The following is a 16,267-nucleotide window of genomic DNA, read 5'->3' as shown; positions in this document are numbered from 1 at the left end:
CAAACCCTAACCAAGGGGGTTATGAATCCGCGCTGGGAATATGGACCAAACCCACCGCGAGAGGTCTCTCCGTGGAAATCACTTGGCGTAGGAGGACGCATGGGTGCCAATGAGTGCTCTGGCCGTAAATCCCAATGCCTCCGGGCCCTACACAAGTGTTCTACATGACTCGAGATGGGATCTCGAGGCCTTGATACTAGTTACAAGGAGGAATCTTGAAAGGATAAACCTTCGGGTATTATTGCCGAAAGACGAAAGGATTTTTCTGCGGAGGCAGAAAGGAGCACTTAATTCTCTTGTATGGGCAGGAGACACACATTAATCTGAAGGTAAGTTAAGGAAGTATTTGATCTTGTTTTATCTTGTCTTTGTGTCTGTGGCCTAAATTACGTAAAGGAACCTGTGATTAACAGGTTAATTAAGAAAACTGCCTTTATATGTCAAACCTAACGTGGTAGGTAATTAGATAACTAAAGCAACCCTAGAGGGAAGTGTGGTGGATGTGACCAATGGGTCTATCCTACAGAAGGGTGGTCTCGGTTAGCCGAGAGCTTTCCTCAAAAGGAAATGTTAGGAAAAAGTCAGTCTATGACCTTAGACAATGTTGACTAGGAACCCAGACTTCAAGTCGATCCTAGTGGGAATGGCCGGATAAGTTCCGTTGCGGAGCAAACTCGAGAGACCCTAGTTGGCAAACCCCGTGTTATTCCTTGGGAGTGCCGGGTGGCGTCTTCTAGATATATCTCTCGATGGATTGCTAAGACGTGTCTCGCGATTTGAGGAGTGGGCACGTTACAGTTGGTATTAGAGCAAAACTTCTTAATGACGCATGATTGATTAATGTTTGGATCATAGACATAACCTAAATAACCTAAGTGGTATGGCTTGATTGTCAGGCACCTTCTGCATCTACGAATGCTGACATGCAAGAGAAGAAGTTCCTTCTCAAGCAGATTAAGCCACCCGAGTTTGATGGCAAGGGACGGACTGTTCAAGTTGATGCCGAGATCTGGATTGAGTCCATGGAGGACTATTTTGAGGCAGCAGGAACTGCACCTACTAACCAAGCCACGCTCGTCAAACTTAAGCTTACAGGCGAAGCGAGACTTTGGTGGAAACAATGGTGCAGAGACCAAGCGATCTCAGAGGGGACAGTCACTTGGGATAAGCGTAAGGAAGCTGTGCGAGGGAGGTATCTGCCACCTGCCTACCGCACACAAAAGATGAATGAAATTTATGACTTGAAGCAGCTAGGGTTATCCCTTGAAGCATATTATTCAAAGTTCGTTTCACTCCTAAAGTATGCACCTCCAATGGATATGACACAACAGGTGTCCAAGTTTTGTGCTGGGTTGAATCCACCCATAAACACTCGATTGGAATCAATGCGCCCAACAGACTTGCGAGACACATTACTTCGAGCGAATCCAATCATCCAAAAACTTAAATCGGGCAACTATGATGAAGATGACTCACGGGATCAAGACAAGAGGTGCCACAAGTACGGAGAGATAGGACACATCCGTAAGAGATGTCCCACCCGTCGATGTTTCCACTACAATGAACTAGGACACATCCAAACAGATTGTCCTGAGTTAGACCTAGAGAATCAGGAACGTGTGGTCAAATGAAGCTGTCTAAACTCCACTTTTGGCTCATATTATGAACCACATGATGATGAAGGCTTGGAGCTTATTGTAACCTTTGAGGATGACTAGATATCCTAGGAAGATCCTCTTGAGGTAATAAGTCTTGTACTTGGAATAAATCATATTGAATCCTATGAGTTGTGACAAGTTGTTATTTTAAGTTGAGAATTTCAATAATCAAAGTAGCATAGTGGAAGCGTGATGGGCCTTAACCCACAGGTTCTAAGGTCCAGTAATACTTGCCTCCCCACCTCCTTTTGAGATGAGGGCATCTCGAGTCCTCTAAGGGGGAGAGGATGTAATGTTTCACTCTCATCCCCACCCACACTCTCACATTTCAAGGAAACATTGATGCCCATCAAGTTTTGTTTGCGTGCAATGAGCTGAGGACAAATTCATCAAGTTAGTAAGCTAAGAAAGTTAGTAACAAAAGCTAGTTAGATAAGGTTTAGTGAGAAGTAAGTTAATAGGTTAGTAATACTTTAGAAGGTTAAAATGCTAGTTGTAAAGTTAGAAACTTACATGTCATGCAGCCGCCACACGCCATCATCGTTGCCGCCATCTTGAGTACGCCACCATAGCGTACACGTCGGCCGCTGCCACTTCGGAGAATCACCACCTTGACACCGTTTATCATGATGATGATGATAATCATCATCATAATCATCACCATCAACAGGCTGTCGTGGCAACTATGGATGCGCATGGCAGACATCTGCACAATGGGTGGGGAAGAGGACATGGTGCGCAATGGGTTCCCTCCCCTCCCTCCCCCCCCCCCCCCCCCTTTCTTGGTATGAACACATATTCTCCATGTGGGGAATGATCAGATGCTGCCGGGCTGCCAATTACGAATATTAGAAGGGAGAAGAGGAGAGGGAGAGAGAAGAGAAGAAGTGAGGAAGAGGGAGAGAAGCCGAAGGAGAGAAGGGGAAGGAGAGAGAGAAGTAGAAGAGGAAGAAGAAGGGGTAGAAGGAGAGAATAGAAAAGTAGTGGAAGAAGAAGAAGAGGTAGTAAGAGGAGGAGAAGAGAAGGAGAGAGAGAGAGAGTAGGAGAAAAAGAGAAAAGAAGAAGGAGAGAGAAGAGGGAGAGAAGAAGAGAAGGAGAAGAAAAAGAAGGAGAAGAGAAGAAGGAAGAGGAGAGGGAGAGAGAAGAGGAGTGAAGATGAAGGGGTAAGGAGAGAGAGAAGAGAGAAGGAGAAGAAGAGGGAAGAGAAAGAAGAGGAAGAGAAGAAGAGAAGGAGAAGAAGAAGGGGTAAGGAGAGAGAGAAGAGAGAAGGAAAAGAAGGAGAGGAAGAGGGAAGAAAGAGAAGAGGGAGAGAAGGAGAGAGAAGGGAGAAGACGAAGAAGAGGAGGAGAGAGAGAAGGGAAAGAGGAGAAGGGGAGAAGGAGAGAGAGAGAGAGAGAGAGAGAGAGAGAGAGAGAGAGAGAGAGAGAGAGAGAGAGAGAGAGGGAGTGGGAGCTAGTGAGTAACTTCAAGGAGCCACACTCAAACCTTTCCCCTCGGCGAAGGACCCCCATCCAGCGATCTTTCCTACTGAACCCGTCGTCTTGAAATCCGTCGAGGTCCAAACTGTCCAATCTCCACGAGGCGAATGGCTTCCAAGAAGAAAGTCACAAGAAGTGTAGGCGCCCAAGCTACCGGTAATGTTGGAATGGTGAGCGGAGCAACCATCACAACAAACATGAATCAAACCCAGGTTCTAAGTTTTAAAATTAATTAGGTATTATTTCTCGTGGAAGAGATGAAGGGTTGGTGACGTGCATGGAACAAGAACGAGTCCTAGGGTTTTTGTTTACGCTAAGCTCTAAGTTGCATGCGTGAAACGGTAGAGTAAGGAATTCGTATAAGATTATATGCATGAAATGATAGCTTTTACCCACATAAAATGATAAGGCCTTCGTATTATTTCACATAAAATAATAGCTTTTAACCCAGTTCAGTGCATGAATAATCATTTAGAATTCCTGTTTCGCAAACATGATTTAAAGGAACACATGAAATGATAGTTCTGATGAATAGAGACCTAGACCTTCATGAGATCCGGTGCATTAGGAATAAGTATAGTTGCATGCGGATTGTTTTATCGGTCTTGCCATAGACCGTCGCAAACGGATACGCTCCTAGCCTAATTGAAGCTGGTGACCTAATCCTAAATGGATTGTTAACCCAAGTTATGCTTGGCGGTTTGAAAAGGTTGTAAATCCCTTAAGCAAGTGTTTTGATACATCCAGCTAAATTTCTGATTGTGCATGCAATGGGATTGCGATGCCTTGAAGCAAGAGGTGGTGCATTCAACTGTTTGTTAATGTGGTTTTGGATGTTAACCTAGGTGGGGAGTGTTTGATGATTTCATGGCCGGTTTGAGATGACCGATTGCCATGGAAACGAAAGGGATGTTTTCCCTAGCAATTGTTATTATGTTGGTTGTTTCAGCTATGGTTGATTTCCTAAAGGGATAACTAAGGAAAGATGGCACTAGCTACCTCTCGCAAGCCACCAAACCCTAACCAAGGGGGTTATGAATCTGCACCGGGAATGTGGACCGAACCCGTCGCGAGAGGTCTCTCCGTGGAAATCACTTGGCGTAGGAGGACGCATGGGTGCCAATGGGGGCTCTAGCCGTAAATCCCAATGTCTCCGGACCCTACACAAGTGTTCTACGCGACTCAAGATGGGATCTCGAGGCCTTGTTACTAGTTACAAGGAGGAATCTTGGAAGGAAAAACCCTCGGGTATTATTGCCGGAAGACGGAAGGATTTTTCTGCGGAGGCAGAAATGAGCACTTAATTCTCCTGTATGGGCAGGAGACACACATTAATCCGAAGATAAGTTAAGGAAGTGTTTGATCTTGTTTTATCTTGTCTTCGTGTCTATGGCCTAAATTACGTAAAGGAACCTGTGATTAACGGGTTAATTAAGGAAGCTGCCTTTATATGTTAAACCTAACGTGGTAGGTAATTAGATAAGTAAAACAACCCTCGAGGGAAGTGTGATGGATGTGACCAATAGGTCTATCCTACGGAAGGGTGGTCATGGTTAGCCGAGAGCTTTCCTCAAATGGAAATGTTAGGAAAAAGTTGGTCTATGACCTTAGATAATGTTGACTAGGAACCCGGACTTCAGGTCGATCTTAGTGGGAACGGCCGGATAAGTTCCGTTGCGGAGCAGACTTGAGAGACCCGAGTTGGCAAACCCCGTGTCATTCCTTTGGAGTGCCCGGCGGCGTCTTCTAGATATATCTCTCGATGGATTGCTAAGACGTGTCCCGCGATTTGAGGAGCGGGCACATTACATGGCGCGCCTTTGTCTTCCGTTTCACTTTGCCTTGGCCTTTGTCTTCTGCTTTAGCTTTTCCAAAATTTCCACCTTGTTCGTCTGATGGTTAACACGTACCTATGTCATCCTATATTTACTTTACACACACCATTATGCCTATTATACCAAGTAAAGTGGGACATATTTTGCTTTCCTTTATTCATTTTTGCAATCCAAGTGTACTTCTTCGAGCCTTGGTTTCTTTGCCTTTACTAATGATGACCTGGGGCTACATAGTATTAGCCTTATTTCTATTTGCATCTTGCCGAACACGTATGTAAAACTAGATGCTAGAGGTTTGCCCATGCAACTACATCACCTTTATTTCCCACTTTGCATTTAACTCAAGTTTCGTAGGATAATCTTTTGCAAAAACCACACCTTCCCTATATAGAAAGCTTGAATCTAGAAAGGGTGAGAACTTAACGTCCACCATGAACTCCATTTTGATTAGTGTCAAAAACTTCCATCACTTATGCACAACATTATTGCAACTATCCTAAAGAATACAAGCTCATCTCTCCATCTTGAGAGCACCTAAAGCAGAAGTAGTATCAGAAAATAAAAGACTCTAATGTTTGTTTCACTACCATCTAGTTGGATTAGGCAGTTGGTAAAGAGGTCCAAACTAGACATTAATGTTGTAAGACATCCTTTGCATAAAGAGCTCAAGCTCCCCTTAAAGCCAAATTTGCAAGTGACTATCAATTCCCTCTTTGATTGAGAGTCAACAAGTAGAAACCTTTTCCAATATAGAAAATTGTAACAACATGGCCTTGGAACCAATGGTGACTAAAATCAATGGCTAAACTTCTCCTCTAAAGGAGGCCAACCTGTGAAATATAAAAATATGACACTAAGAGCAATGTTAGTACACATTTGCTTGATTTGAGAGAGAGACATTACAACTACAGTTTAATGCCATTATCCAAGAAAGCTCTTCCCTTTCCATTAAACAACCTCTACTTGATGCACAATTTCTTCTCCATTTTTGACCACATCCACATGAGAAGCACTTGCAACTCTAAGAAAGTCCATTTCCATGGCTTCACCATGTTTCTGTAGCTTAGGACGCTCCCTTCACCTTCTCTAGGACCTTGAAGAGGGTGCTTAGCTTGAGAGGAATATTATATGTATGGAGGGGCAATGGCTTTCATGTGGTGGTGCCCTAAGCTACAAATATATAACATAACAGGAAATAAAAGACCAACAATCCTCCCATTCTTATTTTCTCCCTATAGGGTTTGGAAAATGTAAGTAGATGTGGTGGTATTAGAAAGTAGATTTGAAAGTGTTTATTTGTAATGTGTTCTCACATGATGATTAAAGGTATCACACAGCACCCCATACAGGTAGGTTATTCCTAAGCTGCCCCTAGGGCTTCAAGTGAAGACCTCATCAAAGTCACACACTCTATGTTAACAAGAGGGTAAGGGGGCTGGATTAGTGATATCTGGTATCCCCCACCTCGATTTACCTCCAAATATGGTGGATGGCTGTGCCGTTTGTGTTTCGTGTTTTCCTCCCTCCCCCCTTTTTTGCTTGTGGAGGTTTGGGCGTGTGATCTTCGGGGAAAAAGAAGAAAAAAACATTCGACAGTGTTGTCTTGGAGCGGTGGCTGCTCTGTCGGATGGTATAGGCTTAAGCAGGGAGTTCTATTCGTATGCTTTGGTTTTGTTTTGTCGCACGCGACGAGGGGTTTGGAAATGGCGCAGCATCTGGTGAGGAGCATGCTTCGCAGCAGAAGCCTTTGTAGTCCCCCATCGCCGAGGTTCGCAGGCGAAGGCCGCTTGCTCCACCAGCCTGTCCGAGGAATCTCCATCCCGCCTGGTGAACGAGAAAAAGCGGTATGCACTGTCGTCTCTTTGCATTTGCTTTTTGCTCCTACTCACAGCCCTGTCAGTTGGAACAATGAAAGATAAGCCTTGATCGCTGGCATGTTAACGTATCTGATGTAGGCATAGATCAGTTGGAACAATGAGAGATAAACCTTGATCGCTGGTAAGTTAACGAATCTGATGTAGGCCCAACGCCATAGGACATTGCTAAACAAAGATTATGCTACTGCATTCTACTCGTGCACGAGATTTCGAGTGCATCGTTAACAAGAAACCTCTTGAGTATGGGGCGTTCGTCTTCATACATGCGTGGATAGATAACTGCTGACAATTACCTCTCCTAAACGTATTGTGCAAGAGCTATTTGCATGAGCATCCACCACTCAACCATTGAGGTTTCGACGATTTCAGACAGGTGGTTATTTGTTTATTTGTATGTGCGAGAAAAGCTGAGCCATGGTCTCCATTACGTACCCAAAGATTTTCTCGATAATTGTGTGTTGATATGCTCGTGATTGGCCTTGTAACCGTGCCAATGCCATTTCACCCCATGTGATCGTCAAGAAATGGTGTGTACCAAGGGACCACCTCTCTATGTTGGGAGGTGGGTCCTTCTATTTTCACCTTCCCCAAGCATAGATTCCTTTAACAATATGGTATGGGATGTTTGGTGAGCTTAAATTTTTTGCACAAAAAGGTGCCTCATGCCATACACTACTATGCTTTGTAATTCTCCATGTTGTTTAATATGGGAAATGTCCATGCTGTAATTTCCCACAGGTGCTATCTTAGAATCACTTACATGTTCCTACCTTGCAGATTCCCTTATCTAGATCTCCACTTTACAAGGCAGCTATACTTGAAAATCGGGTTGCAGTAGTACCATGGTCAAGGGCAAGGCTAAGAAAAACTAATAAGTCCATATCCCTATGGCTTAGCGAAAACCAGCTGCCTCTTTCATGTTGCATTGGATGCACCTTTAACCATTTAGCTTGCATAAACCCCTAGATATTGCTATCATGCCATACAACATTAATAACTTATGTGAGTACCCAAGTAAGCTTGGTGCCAATATTGGTGATGGCAATCAAACGAATGGATGCATTAAAGGGATACACATTGAGAATTGTACCTTATTTGGTGCCTGTCCTCGCACAATTCAGCTCTCAAAACATTGTGGCATGGTCCTGAGCATAGGATGATATGTGGCTCATCAGCTTTCATGCTGCCCCTAGCTACATGGCTTGTACTTAGTTAGGATTTAGCCAAAACCAAAAGCTACATCCCATGGCACTCCCAATAAGCGGCTTGAAAGCCCACCAAACAAGGAGCTATCCACAATTGGCACATCCTCTAATGCTTTTGAGATTTGGCTCTTCTTCCTAGTCACTAGTAAACCTTCATGGTTGCTTCTAGAGTCCTAAAGTCTTGTAGGCTTGTAGCTACTCAAAGCAGTTCTAGGCACCCTTGAAGTTTGATGGCTCTTTTAGTGATACCTATGCCCCCTTTAATGGTGATATCAGGAAGTTTGGAGTAGTATGAACTCCATAGTGTGATATGCAAGTGAATTGGGCTTTGATGCATACTAATATTTGAATTGCTTCTTGAGGTATGTGATGATATGGATATGTCATATAATTGTAAGCTATGTTTTGCTCAGTAACACCTTATCTAATGATGTAACTGTTAGCAGAGTATGTGAGCTCATGTGTGAGTTTGAGCATGCATTGTGGGCTGAGCATATTATGTAGATATTTTAGGTATTTTTATTGTGTAGCGTTTTATGCTTAATAGCATTTATTGTTACCAATGTTGACCTAACATATTTTATGGCATTGTGCATGTCTATATATTCTGGGCTCCTCCTTAGTCTGTTAGTTCGCCACTTGGAGGAGCCGGTGCTAGTACCCACGCAGCCAGTGACTCACTGTTGTATGCGACAGTCTCGTGTGTGATATATGGATTCCATTTTTTGATGCATCTGAGTTCTCATTTGTATTGTGTTTTCTTTTTCTTTTCTTTTCTCTTTTCTCTCTTGTGTTCAACACTTTATGCTTTCATTGTTGCACCACTTCTGACATGGTATTAGATTTTAGGATATATGCTCTTGTTAATTTTCTCTGTTGATTTTAAGATTGTTTTGACCATTGCTGTTCAGGTGACTATTGCTCCAACCAGGCGACCTGTTTTACTTGCGTTTTTGCTGACGTGAGCATCCGTTCAGCCTGTGTCAGCCCCTACTTGCTATCAGTTCCAACTTGCGTTTTGGTGTTTTTGCATCTCCTCCTGGCTGGGCGATTGCATTTTCAGGCCATTTTTGCTGTTTCAGGCAGTTTTTGGCTGATTTTTTGACTTTTCACAGCAGATTTCTTTTTGTTTTGGTCAGATTTTGGGGAATATTGTATGTGAACTCTCATTTTTTGCCTTTTGTGCTGATTGTGGTTTGACTGTGTTCACTCTCCAAATACCTTTTTTTCTCTACTTCTCTTCTAAATCCTCTACAGATGGCTCCTCCGTGCACATCCACTGATAATAAGCTACATGGATCTGATTATCTTACATGGAGTGCTATGATGAAGGCTTGGTTTATACAGTAGTTATGGGACGTGGTTTGCGGAGCTATTGAACGTCCTCAGTGGCCTTCTCTTGTTCCAGTTGATTTTGATGAAGACAACCATGAGAAAGTGGTGCTTACATGGGATTCGAATGATGCATGTGTTTACTCAGCCTTACTTTGGTGTATTTCCAAAGAAGTCCTATCAGCGGTTATCTCTTGCAGGACATCTTTTGAAGTATGGATGAAGTTGCAACTATTGTACGTGGCACCTTCCACCATGAGGGTAATTACTCTATATGGATAGCTCCAAATTTTCTCTGAGGCCAAAGATACTATCCAATCTTTTCTACTTCATGTGACCTAAATTGAGGAATAGCTTCGGTAAATGTAGTTTGCCCTTCTAGAGGCTCATCTTATTGGACTCGTACTCTTCAAACTCCCTCCTGTGTTCGATGGAGTGGCGAATGTTTTGAGGTCACAAACATCATCGACTCCTGTCAGTTTTACACATATGACCTTGATGTTGCTTAAGCATGAGACATCATTGCGGTTATAGGGGTGGCTTTTATCAGATTCTAGTGAGGTTCTTGCAACTTCAGAGAGGGGTTTGAAGAAGAAGTCGAAGACTCAATGTTATCATTGTGGAAAGAAAGGTCATTTATGGAAGGACTGCAAAGAGTTAGCGGCTTCCAGGAAAAAACATGAGTGGAAAACGACGCGGGATATGGGCTTAATGGCCCCTTCTCAACTACTTTCTAGTGGTGGTGATGAGGTCATCCCTCAAGACTCTTACAGAGGCGAGCACAAGCTCAACCACCAAGACCCACAGACTGCTTATTGTTTCATGCGTTTCAAGCCAAGCACTAATGGCTACCTCTCACATAGCCGACGCGCTATCCATCTCTACGAGTATAGTGAGCTTACCTCCATACCTGATCGAGTTGCCTCCTCTCCCGAGCACTTCAGTAGCTCCACGATCCAAGTGCAAGCTTTAAGCGAGCTCCATTCTTAAGCTCCACGCTCCAAGCTCCATTGCTAGGAGTAAGAGAAGAGAAGAGAAGAGAAGAGAAGAAGAGAGGAGAAGATGGAGAGCTTCTCCACCACGGTCTCTCGCTCTCACACTCACACTCCCTCTCTCAAGCACAAGCTTGAGCAAGCAAGCAAGAAGAAGAAGAAGAGAGCCACTTTTGGCCACACACAAGAATGAGCTCTCATTCATCTTTTGAACTTTATATACAAAGCCCTCAATTCCTTTGGGCGGTCATCCTCTTTTTACATGGCCGGTCATAGCCTAGGCCATTTTTTCCATTGTCCTATCTTCCTAGCTTTCTTCCTACCGTCCATCTACCTTTACAATTTGCACGGGTGGGAGCCCGGGCACTCTTAAAATAAATCATGGTGCGCCTTGCGCTTTTTTACAAAAGTATTGACTTGCGCTTTTTCTTGTGTGCCTTTCTCCTTGATTTAGGACTTTTCTGCACTTTTTGTGTTTTCATATTTTTCTTGGTGCGTTTTCGTCTTCCGTTTCACTTTTGCCTTGGCCTTGTCCTCTGCTTTAGAGTTTCCCAATGTTCCATCTTGTTCATTTGAGGGTTAACATTACCCCCTTCCTAGATGAGTGCCAGTCCCATGGCACTTGCTGGTGGTGAGAGGGACGGTGGTGCTTGGTGGCCAGGGGACTTCTTGAGGCTGTGGACATACCGTGTTGAGAGTGTGTTGGAGGGATGTTTGGAATTGGAAGGCTCTTGAGGGTGGGATGAGCCCTGGTATTGGAGGGATGGTGAGGTGCGGGTCCATCGTTGAAATTCAAAATGGTGTTAGATGGATCCATGCTTGGAGGATGGCAGGTGGACAGATCTTTCTTTGAAATTTAAGATGGTGTTAGCCGGATCCGTCATGTGGCCCTTCATGGTTAAGTTCGTTTGCATTGTTCCAAAGGAGCTTCGATATTCACTTTTTGATTGTGGCTGTTGCGTTTGCTTTTTGTTTGGTTATGCTTTACTTGGAAGTGCATTACATGGATGATGAGGTCCCTGAAGCTTGTGGCGGGGCCTTCACGTGTACTGGAAATAAAATGTGCACTACCTGGGGTGTGTTTGCTTGACCGTGGAGTGCGTGGTGTAGATGCTTGTGGAATTGGGAGATGGGTCTACCGTGGGCAAGCCCTTGGTAGTGTCCCACACTTGAGGACCCAATTGCTGTAGACGGAGGGTGCAATGCGTGGAGCTTAGGGTGATAGGTCTAACCATAGGTGAGTGGTACCTCCCTAGGTCTGTCCTACCCTTATTGTGCCCTAAGCATGTGTAGTGGGGGATGGGGCTAGGTAAGAAGACTCTAGGTGCAGTGATTTGTGGCGTATAAAGTGCCTTTTTTTTGTGGGTGGTGGATACCAGGGGTGCTCTCAGACTCTACCCTGATCTTCCTCGAACGAGTCGCGAGATAGTCTTAGGGATTTAGTCAAGAAGGTGCGGCTTTGCAGGTATTTCTGGATGTTAGCCCTTGCATTGAGAGGTGTGGTTGACAAAAAAGGGTGGTTGCACCTCGTAAAGTGGCTATCATTCATGTCTTTAAGGATCCTTATGCAAAACGAGGGAAGCAGGGTTGCCCTCATCATGAGCCTAGTCATAGCGCAACTATCTATTCCTAGGTTAATGTCAAAAAAGAGTGGGGGGGGGGGGTGGGCTTTCTCACCTACTGGCTTTTGTTTAAGCAGAAACCTAATGATCCTAAGGTAATTATAAGTGGTTATGAAGGCTGGGTTTGGGCAGGAAGAGAAACCCTCGAGGAAGCGGTTAATAGAAAGGCGTAAGTCTCCTACTCTAAAGGTCATGCATTTCTCGGGAGTTGCTACATTGACATTGTAGATCTTCAAAAAGTCATACCTACCATGCACCCCCCTATCGTAATCCACTCCATGTTTGCGAGGGTAGGGCATGTAGGCGGGATCATTCCATTCTTCCTGTAGCGTGCCGCAGAAGGCCATCCATGCATCAAAATTGGTGTCCCAAATCCTTCTCTGCCACTTTGGCTGCGCCTTGTAGCCTTGGATGGTTTTAGGAACCTGATAGACCTTGTCCTGCCAGTAGTTTGTGGGCTCCTGCCTCCATTGTGTGATGATGATGCTCTGCTCCTTGACCCATTGGTTTGCTAGAGTATTGCCCAAACGAATGATCCCTTCCACTACTTCCAGGGATAACACTCGGTTTATGGCCCATGGGTAGAGGAAGGAGAACTCGAAGGGTCGGGATTGGAGCTCTTGTTGCCAGATAGTCAGCTCTTGCGGCCAGTTAACGGGGTGGTGATCCTCGCGTGGTGGCATGGGCTTGTCAAGAAACTGCTGTGGCCGTGCTTGCACCCTTTACTGGGCTTGCTCCACAAGTTGTCATCTCCTTCTTGCAGCAATAATGCGCTCGGGAACTTGGGTACCCTCCAGCTCTTCCGGGGGTAGATTAGGTAAGGGTAGACTGGCCTCTCTGATTTGCAGTTCGTCTTCAAATGCTTGCCTGAGGTCATGCCCTTCCTTGGTGTCTTGTTCCATAGGGAGTTGGATTGGGGGTGGGTGGGGCTGCTCTTGTTCCTCGAATTCAAGTTCCCTGAGCTCATCGGTGGAGAAGCCAGCTTGTCGCAAGTAGCTACGGTGCTGCTTCTTGGTTATGCTCGTGATGGGTGGAAGTGTGCGCTCTTGCAGGCCATATCTTAAAGCTTTGGTTGTTAGTTCTAGCTTCCTCCTCATTCTCTCCACCGAGTCCTCGCCTTCAACTTGTGTGATATGAAGCACAGTGCTAAAAAAGGCTTGTCTCTGTGCGTTGGAGTACGCTTCGGCGGCCTCAGCTCTGGACTCTGCAAGCACCCTCTCACATTTTGATACTGCCAGGTGCTCTGCCAGTCCCTGCACTCTTTCAAGGTTGCGTTCCTCCCATTGCTATGCATTTTCTTCCATGTTTTCCTTACCCCTCTCCATCTCCTGAGACAGCATCATTACCACCTATTGCTGCTCGCTCTAGATTTCCATCATCTGGGTCTTCTCTTTGTCCCGGTAGTTCAGCTGCTCCTCGGCTATCCTCCTACCTTGCTTAGCTACCACAGAGTACTGTTGGTAGGCTTCTACGATTCGTTTTGATAGATCTTCAGTGGTTTACGCACAACTTTTAAGCTTTGCCTAGTGCAGCTTCCTTTCGGTCATGGCCATGGCTATGACCATTAGTGCCTCCACCTCCTCTCGGGTGTTCTTCAGGTCGTCTTGTAGGCTTCCTGTGGCTTTACCGATGGCCTTGCCCCTCATTTCTTACACGGCTTCTATTTCTCTCTCTAGCCTCCCTTGCTCTTCCATTGCTGTCCACAATTGGAACACTAGGGCATCCTCCTGTTCTTGGCATCGTTCTTTTGGTGCATGGTCTCCTTTTTGTGGGCTTTCTTGTAGTTCTGCATGCATAGCTTCCACCCGTGCCATTCGCTGTTGGAGCTCAGCATATTATTGGATGAGCAACTTGTGGTCCTGCCGCTCCGCCACCAAGTCTTGGGCTTCATCCTCTAGTCTTTGCCTTAGGCGATCTTCATTTTCTTGAGTCTTCTTTTCTTGGGCACTAAGTTGCTTTTTCAAGCTTCGAATTTCTTTTTGATGCCCAGAGGCTTGGCGTGTCATCTCTAGTCGTAGGGCTGCAGCAACCTCTCTTTTGGCCTCTAGCTCCACAACAGTGGCCTTCTTCTCTTCCTTGGCTCTCTCTAGTTGGGCTAGGAGTTCAGCCACATAGGCATCAATCCGCAGTCGAGGGCATCACTGGCAGTGCTATTGTGGATGCTTCCAGCTTTTGCCGCTTTGGGTTTTGCTTGGACTCGACGACTGCGTGCATGGCCTCCGTCATGTCTTCATCTTCCTTTCTCCTTAGCTTTTCTGCCTCTTTCTCGACTCCTCTTTCTCTCATCTTCGGTCCTCTTGGACTCCTTTTGGGCCTTCCTCAACTCAGCCCATTCCTCCCTCGTCATCGTTTCTTTTGTCTCCTTCTGTAGCTTTGATGAGGTTCCCTTCGTCTGTGCCTTCGGCTCTCCTTGGTCGGACTGCGTCTCATGCTCTTTCTTATCACTTAAGAGTCCTTTCGCTTGATTGCATGTGTTCATGATGAGGCAATCGGTTGGGGGTTTTCCCTACTCCCTCTCCACCTTCCTCTATGTCCTTCAAGGCCTCTTGGATGATGGTTGTGAGGGTTTCACCGAACCTGATGGTGGATGCTTTGGAGGAGGACTTCTTTTGAGCTAATCTTGCCATGGAGGTCGGAGACTCTTCTGCCACCGTTCTACCAGTGGTCAAAGCTTTCGCTGAGCTTTCAATAGTTTTGTGTACAAAGGCGTTTCAATCTATTTCGTCTGGGGATCTTGCTGCGATGCTCTCCAATAATGGCACCTTGATTTTGTTCATAATGGCATTGTATCTTTGACTAGAGAAGAGAGTATGGACCACCTTTGCATGCAGCTTGATCTCGGGATTTGGAATATCTGCCAAACTTATCCCATCCACTGTGCGTACGGCAGCCTTGTTCATCCTTAGCATGTTGTACACGTCCCTCTTTGGGTGTCGCTCGGTCTTGCTAGTTAAGCCTAGGGCCTTCTCCACCGCCTCAAGGCTCAATTCCACCTCTACTTGGTGGGCTTCTTTCCCTTTCCTGGTGGTCACCATGCCATAGTTCCTTTCGGTATTGAAGCTCCTCAGAAACTTTGCGCATTTTTTATAGTTGACTGCTTGTTCAACCTTTTCTACGTACTTTTGTAGACCGCACTGGTCCACGAGTCATTTTATGGGTGGCTCTTCCATGATGATGTTCTCTAGGTTCATGACGTGCTTGAATGTGAACTGGCTGTAGCCCCTCGTTTCTACCATCAAGCCATACTTAGCTTGCTCTTCCTTCGTGAACGGGAGCTTGTTGCCTTTATCTTGCCCTACCATTTTAGGTTCCTATCATATATCATGGTTCACCATTAATATTCTTAAGACATTTTCTTGCTGGAAAATAAACAGGAATTGATCATGCTTTTATGGCAAGAAGAACATGCTTTAAGCAACAAACAGAATTTCCCTTTGAGCAATTCTATTCATTTCCAAGATCTTATGACACTTTTCTGTGATTTCACATTTTTTCACCTTTATCCCCTCCCCCCTTGGGAATGAGACGAATCCTTCCTAGGATTGGACATGGGAGAGGCAAGACATTTGAGCACCATAGGGTGCTATTTACTTGGGCATCAGCCAATTATAGAAATCAAGGTTGTATTCCAATTGGGCATGATGATCGAGATTACGAGGGCTAATGCATACTTGAGTAATGTAAGTCAAGACATTGGTTAGAAAGTCGCTCGAGTGGATGCGGCTAGCCACATGTAGCTCTTCTTCCGTAAGGATACGATCAATGTAAGGATGGACCAAGACATAAACAAGGTTGGTGCTACGTAAGTCGGGTCATACTCGGTTGTTTTGATGGCACGCCTTTACTCAACATTAGTCATTATTTGGCAACCTCGTTTCTCCCATTGGATACGTAGGTTATCTCATTTTTGTAGGAACGAGGAGTTAGAGTTAGCAAGGCAAGTAAGTTCCTCAATCTCAATGGTTGAGGCAAGCCTTTGGGCATAGAAACAGGGAACGCCCGTTCCGGGCCTTAGGAACGGATTAACGCATTCTGGCATGTGTCTACTAGCGAAATGCCCATGGAACATTCCTACCCGTTCCCAATCTTGTTCCGGGCCGTTCTAGTAGCCGTTTCCTGTTTGGAATGGCCGTTCCCTCGAATCAGACTGTCTCGCCTGCTCCCGCCTCTGTTGCTTGCTCCGCTTGCCTTGCCTGCCTGCTCCGCCTTTGGGGCTTGCGGTAGGATGTTATTAATCGTCTGATGAACGCGTGCTCTTTTGAGATTTC

General features: G+C 45.3%; 1 protein-coding gene across 1 annotated transcript in view; it reads left to right on the top strand.

Moving 5' to 3' along the window:
- The first annotated feature begins 6,436 nt into the window (after positions 1–6,436).
- The window catches only part of LOC148039125 (succinate dehydrogenase subunit 7B, mitochondrial-like), a 47,197-nt gene continuing 37,366 nt past the window's right edge, over positions 6,437–16,267 (top strand). The window contains exon 1 of the mRNA XM_087675005.1: positions 6,437–6,815. Coding sequence (XP_087531131.1) covers positions 6,675–6,815 — 141 coding nt within the window. The 5' untranslated portion in view covers positions 6,437–6,674. The remainder of the gene's footprint in view (positions 6,816–16,267) is intronic.

The sequence above is a fragment of the Lygodium microphyllum genome, chromosome 3 (genome assembly GCF_053477565.2).
Source record: "Lygodium microphyllum isolate KBCC chromosome 3, Lygodium_microphyllum_v1.1.10, whole genome shotgun sequence".
NCBI lineage: Eukaryota > Viridiplantae > Streptophyta > Polypodiopsida > Schizaeales > Lygodiaceae > Lygodium > Lygodium microphyllum.
The sequence above is the reverse complement of the archived record's forward strand: the minus strand, read 5'-3'. Positions and strand labels throughout refer to the sequence as shown.